Source organism: Megalopta genalis, chromosome 3 (genome assembly GCF_051020955.1).
Source record: "Megalopta genalis isolate 19385.01 chromosome 3, iyMegGena1_principal, whole genome shotgun sequence".
Taxonomy (NCBI): Eukaryota; Metazoa; Arthropoda; class Insecta; order Hymenoptera; family Halictidae; genus Megalopta; species Megalopta genalis.
In genome coordinates, this window is record NC_135015.1 from 20,103,167 (window position 1) to 20,114,989 (window position 11,823).

Here is an 11,823-nt window from a genome sequence, read left to right on the forward strand (position 1 = left end):
GCCTAGGCAGCGAACGAGTGCGAATTACGATTACGACGATTTGATTACGAACCGCGTATTTTCTATGAGAACGGTCGAGCGGAGCCTCCTTTGATGCCAGCGGGAGATTCGCATACGGCGGAATGGTAACTCTTTCAGCATCTCGCGGGAAACATCTGTCATTACGTTAATTTGCTCCCTTGCCGTGAACACTCGTTTCTTCCTGGTTCTCTCTCTCTCTCTCTCTCTCTCTCTCTCTCTCTCTCTCTCTCTAGCTATATTGCTCTCTTTCTCTCGCTCGCGCTTTCTCGCTCTCGCTCTCTCGCGCACTCGTGCTCTCTCTTGCTCTCTCTTGCTCTCGCTTCCTCGCTCTCGCTCTCTCTCGCGCTCTCTCGCTCTCTCTTGCTCTCTCTTGCTCTCGCTTCCTCACTCTCTCGCGCTCTCGTGCTCTCTCTTGCTCTCGCTTCCTCGCTCTCGCTCTCTCTCGCGCTCTCTCGCTCTCTCTTGCTCTCTCTTGCTCTCGCTTTCTCGCTCTTGCTCTCGCTTTTTCGCTCTCGCTTTCTTACTCTCTCTCTCTCTCTCTCTCTCTCTCTCTCTCTCTCTCTCTCTCTCTCTCTCCCTCGCTCTCCCGATCCGTAGCGGAAAATGGGAATAGTTCTCAAAGGGCCGACAGAAGCCTATTTCCGCGACGTTGCGCAAAGTGCGCTCGCGGATTAAAAAGTTAATTTAGTCGAAGCAGCTCGTTTCCGATAGGCGCGCGCGCTCGCGTGTGCACGTGTGACGGGGGTATGCGGGGTAATCGTTCCTCCTTACCCGGCTCCACGTTGGATACAAATTTTTGCGATAATCCCCGGCCGGCTCGCTTTGCAATCCGCGGATCTCCTCGCCGATAGATAGATAGATAGATCCGCTATCGCCGTACCCGCGGAACAAAAATGCCGCGCGCGCGCGCGCGCGGACACGTTTTCCGCAATCAATTACCGTATAATCTTCGGTTCCCCGTGTATAATTGTCGCGAGGATGCCTCCGGTTCGTTTAGGATTATCGCGAGTTAGATTTTCTCTAGAGTTCTTACACGCGCGGCTGTGCTAGTACGATCGTTTCGCGGGCGAAAGCGAGATCGATATCGATATTCCCCGCGCATCGGCGAGATTAGATCCTCTCCGGGTTTCTTAAGCCTGCCGTAACGACGTTTTTATTGGACGCGCGGCAAATTGAACCTGCTCCGCTTATAGAGGAGACTCCCTATTTTTCGTTTCACTCTTTTCTTCTTCTTGCCAATTTGTCGGATATACAAACTGGCGGATGGTAACGCGAGAATTCCTTTAATAAATAGCGCGGCGATTTTTAGTGCCGCCTCGGAGTGCGCAAATCAGAATCCACGGAGTTCGATCGAGCGCCGAGGCTCGACAACCTTAACGCTTGAAGCCTGCCGAGCCGGTTTCACGTTTTTCCGTCCAAGATTCTCGACATTGTAGAGAGACCCCTTTGTAACGATACTCGATCGAACGGTTCGGCTTAACACGTCGAATGCCGCGGGGGTCACCGGTGACCGGCGCTTAACTTGACGCCATTGGGCGCCACCGGCGACCGACGCGCCCAAATTGATAGAAATATATATAATTTCATATCTAATAATAATTTCAATATCTATAATAATAGTAATAATAATAATATAATAAAAATAATACCTAAAATAATAATAATAATAATAATAATAATAATAATAATAATAATAATAATAATAATAATAATAATAATAATAATAATAATAATAATAATAATAATAATAATAATAATAATAATAATAATAATAATAATAATAATAATAATAATAATAATAATAATAATAATAATAATAATAATAATAATAATAATAATAATAATAATAATAATAATAATAATAATAATAATAATAATAATAATAATAATAATAATAATAATAATAATATAAAAATAATATCTAAAATAATAATAACAATAATAATAATATAATAGAAATAATATCTAGAATAATAGTAATAATAATAATAATAATTTCAATATCTAGAATAATAGTAATAATAATTATAATAATAATTTCAATATCTAAAATTTTGTATTATTACCATCGTCGATTCAAACAGTGCCCCCCGTCGCAATGAACATGACAAACATGGTTATACACTGTAACCTATCTATCGCAGATAATATTTCAACGTTATATGTATCGCATGAAAGAAAATTCATCGTGGCGCCACGGACAATTTCTGTAAAACCGGCGTGTGGCATTCAACGTGTTAAATACGACGGAAAACACCGCCGCTTCTCCGCGACGAGTATACTCGTCGCGACACGGCTGACCTGGTTAATTGTGCTCGCTGTAGATTTAGCGTGCGAATTTAGACTTTGAGCCAAACGGGACACGAATCTGTGAACGGATTGATTCACGGTGAATATGAAAGATGAAAGCTGCAGTGTGTGTTTACATCGTTCCGCCACGGTTTCGATGCGTTTTCATTGTCAATGAAATCTGTGTACCGGCTCGATTCATTTCCGGCAACCGGTCGCATCAATCTCCCGCGGATCTTCGAATCGCTTGTTCATCGAACACGTTCGAACACGTCAACGTCGCCTCGCTACGGATTTATTAATCGATATATCGTTTTGCTACTGTAGTAATTGTCTAACCATGAAAATCCGATAGCAACAAATGTGAAATGCGTGAAACTTAACTGTGAATAAATTGCGCTAGATTAAACGTTAATTAATATTAATACTAATAATGTATCAATATAATATACGTACAGATGCAATAATATATTATAAATTTAATATATGTAATTATATTATATAACATAATATAATATTATTAATATTATAATAGTAATATTAATATATAATATTATATATATAATATTAATATAATATAATATAATATAATATAATATAATATAATAATTTATATATATATATAATAATAATAATAATAATTTAATACATAAATTTAGAGCTAATCATATATAATCATATATAAAGCTAATTATGTATTATAATATATGATTAGCTATTAATATTATATTATATAATTATTAATATATATATATATATATATATATATATATATATATATATATATATATATATTAAATTTATGATGAATTAAATTATTATATATATTAAATTTATAATATATTTGTATTGATTTAATATATAAAAACTTGGCTGTTCGATGCACGGATGCAGGTCGAATCACAAAAGCAGATGAGAATCGAAAAAGAAAAAAAAAATCGAATTCATGACGCACGTCCAAAGTGCAAAATCTGAACTCGCCTTTATCGGGCGAGGTTTTTTGCTGAACGGCTAACAAGCCGACGGTTGTTAATGCACGGGTCGGCCAAGGGACGGCCGTGGATTCCCTTAAAATATGGAGACCGTAAATGCACGGGAAGACGGGAACGTAATACTGGTCACATAATCCCTCGGTGGCAAACTTGTCGCATTATCCGTTGCATCACGTTCGGCAACTAGGCGCGAGTTTACAGCTAAGGGACATTAGGTACGAGGACGGGGCTAAGACAGCTGACAACGGGCACGAGCCACCTGAGGAACTAACGAGGCGAAGTTGACTTGGCAACCAGAGAAATCCATGGAACAAAATTACAGTAAATTCGCTCTCCCGAATTTTCCTTCGGGCTTGCAAACAAAAACGGACAATTTTTGGGAAGCGGAGATACGATTGTACGAGTTTTGAACCTCGTTTTCGTAATCGTCGACGATCGGCAACTATGAAAATTGTTATAAATGCATAATGATCCGCGGTTTAGCAATAACGTTAATATTATCGATATTGTTGCCGGTGGCACTAATGTTAAAATAATAAGTAATATTAAGTAATGTTGAATTAGTAAAAGTAATATTATCTTTAGTATTTTAATAACTTGCTTACTATAATAATACTATTATTGTACTATTATATTTATAGTATTACTATATATAGTACTATTATGTGTATATTAGTACTACTGTATATAGTACTATAATATATTAGTACTACTATATATAGTACTATTATATATTAGTACTACTATATATAGCACTATTATATATTAGTACTACTATAAATAGCACTATTATATATTAGTACTACTGTATATAGTACTACTATATATAGCACTATTATATATTAGTACTACTGTATATAGTACTATTATATATTAGTACTACTGTATATAGCACTATTATATATTAGTACTACTATATATAGCACTATTATATATTAGTATTACTGTATATAGTACTGTTATATATTAGTACTACTATATATAGCACTATTATACATATATTAGTACTACTGTATATAGTACTATTATATATATATAATATACTGCAATATTATATATAATATACTATACAATATAATAACATTATAATAATAATAATAATAATAATAATAATAATAATAATACACTATAATAATTAGAAAGAAGGGACCGACCGACGATAAAAGAAAAAAGAGAAGCACGGTCATCGTCCGACAAGCCGTCGGATCGGGGCACGGTAGCCGGTGCGCATGATTGATACAGAGAGACACGACCGTCGACAAATGCCCCGCGCCCGCCGTTTAATTCGTATTTTTACTTTCAAATTGCGTCCGACCGCCGCCGCTTCCACGTTCCGGCAATGAGAGGGGCAGATACATCATGTCCTATCAGAGGAAGCCATCAATGGCGTAACCGGGAAGCCGTCCAAAGTTCTCTAACGATGATGTATCGAGGTAGCATGAGAGACCCCTAAACTTGCGGCCATTTCGATACACCGTAAGTTACCGGTTCTTTCTCACTTTCTCTTTCTCTCGCCCCCCCCCCCCCCACCCCCTCCCCCGCTCCGGCCAAACTGTCTTATCCTTTCTTTCGCCGCCCTTACCACACGCCGGTGTAGAAGCATTACGTCCCTCGCGGTATCCTCAAAGTTGCCATCGATGATGACTGTGACAGATAGCCTGCTATAACTCGCCGCCATGAAAAACATATCCGACGTCGGGCCGCACCCCGCCGCGCCTCGCCGCGCCCCAACAGCGCCGGGCCCGTCCCGACGAAAAAACCCGGCTCGGGCCGAGCGTCGGGCGTGAATTACGTCTCGGGCTGAAAATTGTGAAACGACCATCAATTCTCGTTTGTTGAACCGAATGGGCCGGCATTGTGGCATCGACGCGACACCGTTTAACCAAGGAGACGTCGAACGCGCGCGGCGTGTTTAACCCCTTAACGTGCACGCTCGAGTTAACTCGAGCGCGCTGAACTGGCCGAACTGTGCACACTCGAGATAATTCGAGCGGCGTTGTACTTTACGTTGCTATAATTTTTCACGCTCGAACGCAATCGAGAATTGAACATAACAATGTGAAAGCAAAAAAAAAACAATCGTTTTATTGATATTTATCATTTACATGGGATTGTAAGCGATAACACTTACTTATTCGAGTATAAGATATATCCTTTTTCTATACTTATCACTTACGACTTATCTCTTCCTTGTGAGCCGCTTTCCGACAGCGTGTTCATATTCAGATTCTGATTCGCTCATTTTTCAATGTATATTTCACTAAAATATAATGTAAAATAAAATATAATAATAATAACAATAATAATAATAGTAATAATAGTAACAATAATAACAATAACAATAATAATAATAACAATAATAATAATAATAATAACAATAATAATAACAATAATAATAATAGTAATATTCTGAAAATTAGAAATCATATCAATTGTATAAATATCCATTATTTTTATATTTTTATCATTTTCTTGCCAAGACAACGTTCCAAATTCTGTTTTTTTTTACATTAAAAAGAAATTGATCTTTTTTGACCGGCCTTTTTCAAAAAGACTGTGCATTAAGGGGTTAAGCGTTCCCGCGATATCCCGCGGAATAGCGGTTCTTCATTCGTTTCAATTACGGGAAAAAAGGTTACGCCGCGCGAACTACGGCGACGATGATAAAGGCTTTCGGTATGATCCATTTAGCTGAGCCGGCTTGAAACGACTTCGATGGTAACTTTTTTGGATTAGAACGTCGCCGGCCGTCAGGAAATTGTTTGCGATAGTTTGCAGTCCTCGATGTAGACAGCGCGGCTAAGTCCGGTTCTTCGAGAGTCCTTGGCGTGACGTTTGCTTCGTGGTCGCGGTGACGAGCACCTTTTCGATCGTAACGTACTCTTGGGAGAAACAGAATTCGTGTTTGTTCAGCTCGCTTACGTTTATTTAACTAGCTAGATTTACGGAGCACGGAAAACAGCTGTTTTGCAATTAGTTTATAAAAGTAACGATGAGTTTATCTGAGTCTAGAAAATTTGAAAAATTTCGTAGATTTCAGTAAGTTATATATGACTGACGCACCACTGCTCTTATTTCTGACCCGATTTTTTTACCACGTCTCTCAGACGTGGTAATCATTTCTGCCCCGACTTTCTTACCACGTCTCTCAGACGTAATGGTTGTATCGATTATTAAATCATCTCTACTTCGATTATTTGACCAGGGCTCTCAGATGTAATAATAATTTCTACTCCGATTTTTCGACCACGTCTCTCAGACGTGGTAATCACTTCTGCCCCGACTTTTTTTACCACGTCTCTCAGACGTAATGGTTGTATCGATTATTAAATCATCTCTACTTCGATTATTTGACCAGGGCTCTCAGATGTAATAATAATTTCTATTCCGATTTTTCGACCACGTCTCTCAGACGTGGTAATCACTTCTGCCTCGACCTTTTTACCACGTCTCTCAGACGTAATGATTCTATCGATTATTAAATCATCTCTGCTTCGATTATCTGACCCGGGGCTCTCTCAGATGTAATAATAATTTCTGCTCCGATTATCTGACCACGTCTCTCGCACGTGCTCGTAAGGCAAAGGGTCGACAGAATATTACTGGAAATCTCGAAGTACGGCAAAGGGTTAATCAGGAATAATTGTAATTGTTGGAAACAGTCGAATAGCGATGGCAGATTTATTTGTAAAGCAACAAATTGCATTCGACGACAATAAGAATGAGAAATTTTTAAGGTCTTTTTTAATTGAAGGTTCTTAATTATCTGACCACGTCTCTCGCACGTGCTTGTAAGGCAAAGGGTCGACAGAATATTACTAGAAATCTCTGTCTCGAGTCAGACTTGTCGAAGTACGACAAAGGGTTAATCAGAAATAATTGTAATTGTTGAAAACAGTCGAATAACGATGGCAGATTTATTTGTAAAGCAACAAATTGCATTCGACGACAATAAGAATGAGAAGTTTTTAAGGTTTTTTTTTTAATTCAAGGTTCTTTACTGGTACACAAACTGTTGAGACGATTTGCTGATTAATATAACATTACATCGGGACAAGTGAAAATAGAAACAATTGAAAGATTCGAATAAAATTAGAACATCTATGTATTCGTATTTGTAGCAATCTATTTTCCACGATCCGCAGCCTATTGATAATTCCACGAAGTTTATCTGAATTCGTGTTATCGCTAGGTGTTATAGTTATCGTTTTCTCGATCTGGAAAACATCTAAAGCGATTCATCTGATACGTGTGACGCGAGCCATCCGCGATACCATCTCGAGTGTTCTTTGAAATCGGTATTTAATAATCTTTCTCAGAAGGTGTCGGTTCTTCTAATTTTCTTGTTTACGGTCCTGTCGCAATGATGACTAGACTGCGGATATTTATGCGAAATAAATAATCGATTGTCTGCATTAATTCTACGAAATAGAAAGCTGAATAATACGTTCCTTCTTTCTTCAACGAATTCTAATGTATTAACAATAATTCGCGTCGACATTTGAGAATTCTTTCATTTCTATTCCTTGACCGAGTATTTTGCAATTGAACTGTGACTCACAGTTAAGTGATTCGTTGATAAATTGAACAATATCGACCGCGTGCCGAGAAACCACCCTCAACAACAATGCAAACGTTTCTTCTTCAGAACTGTTGTTTAGAAGAATATTTGTAAGATTATTTGCTAAAAAAAACAATCACTGAAAATTCTGTTAATAAACTCGCATATGAACAAAAGCGTTAACACAAAATTCTTGTCGATTAAAAGAGTGTAATCGATTGAAATCGGAAAAATTAGTGATTAACTGCAAAACGAAGCCGGGGGTTGTCCGAATGAATACAATGAACGTTTATTCAAATTTTTCAATTACAATATTGACATCAAAATAAAAATAGAATATATAAAGACGAGATAAAACTTACGTTACTATATATTCATTGCTAAAAAAAAGCAATGCACCTTTTATATATATGTATATACAATTTCTTTTATTTCTGGTCATAGGTGGATCAACCACTTAAAGATGATTCGTACATATGTATACATACTGATTTCAAGTAATTATTATAAAATAAAAATAATCAAAATCAAAATCAAAATCAAAATAGAAATAATAATAATAATAATAATAAATACAAAATAAACGAACGAAATATATATTCGCCGCAACGTGATCGTTAATGATTCCGATAATATCACTTCCGTACAAATTCGTTCACTGCTTTGTTTGTGAATGTTCTCTCAATGGTGTTCGCGACGCACAAAAATATAATGCACACGCACACTGCGAAGCTAAACAAACTGTACTTGTCTACTTTGGATGCTGCGTAACACTTAGAAATTAAGTTACATTATGCTGAATATATGCTAATGTTGGAATGTTCGGTTAAATAATTATGGCATTCTTCTAATTTACAATTCTTGAAAGGTGTGTGGCAGTATACGCTAAACTATCACTCCGAATAAAAAAAAGAAAACCGTTGGAAAGTTTGAAACTGCAATGTACATAGAAATGTTACGTTTTCTTTTTTCTTTTTTTTTAAAGCAACGTAAAAGCAATTATGTTTCGGTGTCCGGTTAACTCTAACGCTACACTTGTGAATATTCTTGTTCAATTGTAACTCTCCTACTAAATTATAAATTAATCCATTTCGGGAGATTTGGTCGTATACTGTTGCGTGGAATTGTTGGATGATATGTGTATCGAATCCATAGAATATCTTCTTTCTTGATGTAACGTCTTCAACCATTGCTTATGCTCGCACGAATACGGATATAATGGAACTACTAGAACACTGATGTCATCGACCGATGCCATTGGTAAAAACTTTTTGTCCGTGTCCTCGGGACTATCCGACTTACCTACCCACACTCTACCGATTAAACTACCCCTCGCTGCTTGTACTAATTCTTGAGCACCCATTGTAAGCCTGAAATAAGGAATACGGTTGCACACTTCGTTGTTGGAACATGTACCTTAACTTACAGGGAAAAATACCTATATTCTAGCGACGGTGTGTCCGGGGCTAGGGTTTTCCTGAGTATGTTCGCAGCTGCTTTATCCGACACAACATCCCAGAGGCCATCTGTGGCTACGATAACGCAGTCACGTTCCGTGAGGTAGCAGATCTTGTCCAATCTTATTGATTGCACCTCCGGTTGCGACGATAGGAACGGTTTTATATTTACTCCCGTATTAGCTGCCTTCAAACCATGATCGCCGAATCCGCGTGTCACTCCTATGGTTCCCATCACTCGACTCTAAACAAGAATTTTATAACAAATCCGTGTCCAAAATGATTCCTAGTCAACGCGCGAAGATATTGAAAATAATCACCCTCTTTCCGTGACCAGATATAAGAGGTAGTTTCAAATCAGAATGAGATAATACTTTGTACGCCCAGCCAGTCATGTATGGTTCTCTGTATAAAACCATGGAGCCTAATTCTTTCCGTAAAGGACGTTCTCGAAATTCTAGCGGTGTGAAATGATTGGAGAGTAACTCGTTGCTTCTTAGAAGACCGAGCGCTCTAACTCGATCAGACTCTGAATCGGGAGTATGATCTCTTGTCAACGCATACTGGGCATCTTCCTTCACTAATATAGCCCTGTTCGTTAGATATTTATTAGAGAATATTACAAGCTACACGCGTGCTCGAAAAATAGAAATTTTACCTAGAATCTCCAGCACCCGCCGCGTATAATCTACCATTAAGGAATAAAATAGTAATCGCTGTACAACCACCACCTCCGTCTTGAGCCTGAGCTTCTACCATTTGATCCATTTGTCTGTATGCTAACTCGATAGCACCGATAACTAAATCTGTTCCACTTATCAGTTCATCCTCGTCGTCGTTTAGTAACATATTCCCTGGTATCGCCATTAACCTATCCTGGAAAAGCAACATGAATTAGAAAATATTTACCATGGAAAATATAGGAATTAACGAATAACCAATCGTTGCTATTACAAGTATTATTTTATGTAATTGTAATCTTGCGGTCAAAGCAACTTGGTAACCAGCGTGTCCATCGAACATAGAAAACATAACGTAAGGCAACGTAACATTAACATCGTTTAATTTTAGATCCCCTCTGGTCGCAGAGGCTTGATCTTCGTTCCAAGTGCTTTTCCCAGCGTTTATACATTCCGCGTAACCAGCGCACCATGGTAGTCGACTCAGGTCTCTTGGAACTATGATTGGTCTAACTCTATGATCGGCGCTCACCTATGGGACACACGTTGGATATAATTATTATTGAAAGTGTACCGTTGCAACAATCACAATACTTTAGACAACACACTTGAGTCTCCTCTGCTGTTAACCCTAAAAAACTTGGACGACTGTACGGTTTGTTTTCTACCTCTGTAGTAAAATTAGAATTAATATAATTCGTTATCGCGTCATTATCAGAGTCGTTAGGATATTGTAGGCCAAGCTCACTTGCACCCACAGCATTCATAAATGCTGATTTAAATCTGTTTAGCATTTTCTCTGCTACGTACGGGCACAAATACGGCAAATACAATGTCTAATAAACTCAGCGAACTCTGACATAACACATATTTTATGAGGAAAACAACACTTTTGTTGGTAGCATTTTAATTATGTTTTCTTTACTACAAAGTTTTAACACAGACAAGGTATACGAATAGACCGAACATCTTGTGGCCCGTTGCGGGCTTTCGTGATCAGTGTCTAGCTACCTTATCGACCTGATATTTTACGACCGATTGCAATGACCTCTTCCCATGAGCAACGTAGCACAGGCGTACGCTAAGTCTTGGAACGTAGTTATTCCATTGTTACCGCAGACTCAGGATCCGTACAAACATTGCACGCAACGCTCTTTTTGCAATGTTATCTTGCAAGTTTTTAGCAATTTTGCAGTTAAATCATCCGCAAGACAGAAATGTATAAAACTATCGCTGTACGTATACCATCGTGAATTGTGCAATTAGTTGAAGTAATTACATGTCAATTACAAATAATTACATGTTCCATAAATACTACTTCCACCATTTAAATATTCGTGCCGTATAGTGCCTTCAAATAATATTCAGCTCTCGTAGTAGAAATGAAGTATACGGTATATCCGCTTCTTGCTAACTTGTGCCTATTTTTCACAATGTCTGCACGGATCTCAAGTCTGTGTCGTTAGCACGAATCGAGTATTCTTCATGCCTCATTCAAGGGACTGTATAGACTTCGTTACAAGAATGGTATCATCTAGAGACGTGTAGTTGCTTGATACATACGAGATGGAGCCAGCGGCGAAAAGTAAGCTCGAACAAGGGATGAAAAGTATACTCGATTCGAATAGAAATATCCACCGGATTGAGAAGTGCAGTGACAATTTCTTATAACTTTTGAACCATTCGAGATATTCCAATGAAATTTTCACTAAAAATATTTAAAAAAAACTATCATTCTTAACTGTAGCTAATTAAATATTTTTCGCATTTGTTGAACAATGATTCTTCTTCGATAAAATCGTGCTTTGAAGTTCGACAAATAC

At 37.8% G+C, this 11,823-nt stretch overlaps 1 protein-coding gene across 2 annotated transcripts; it reads right to left on the bottom strand.

The window, feature by feature from the left end:
* Nucleotides 1-8,127: 8,127 nt before the first annotated feature.
* On the bottom strand, nt 8,128-11,001 carry LOC117224969 (protein phosphatase 1H). 2 transcript variants are annotated; one of them, XM_033478213.2, is made up of 6 exons: nt 10,609-11,001; nt 10,275-10,532; nt 9,979-10,196; nt 9,641-9,911; nt 9,290-9,564; nt 8,128-9,233 (listed from the first exon to the last, which is right to left on the bottom strand). In XM_033478213.2, exons 1-6 carry the CDS (start codon nt 10,792-10,794, stop codon nt 8,945-8,947), a joined length of 1,497 nt encoding a protein of 498 aa, XP_033334104.1. In that variant the 5' UTR covers nt 10,795-11,001; the 3' UTR covers nt 8,128-8,944. The 2 variants fall into 2 exon arrangements, with proteins under 2 accessions (XP_033334104.1, XP_033334105.1); XM_033478214.2 differs by having other exon boundaries at nt 9,302-9,564; nt 10,609-10,998.
* Between the last annotated feature and the right edge of the window lie 822 nt (nt 11,002-11,823).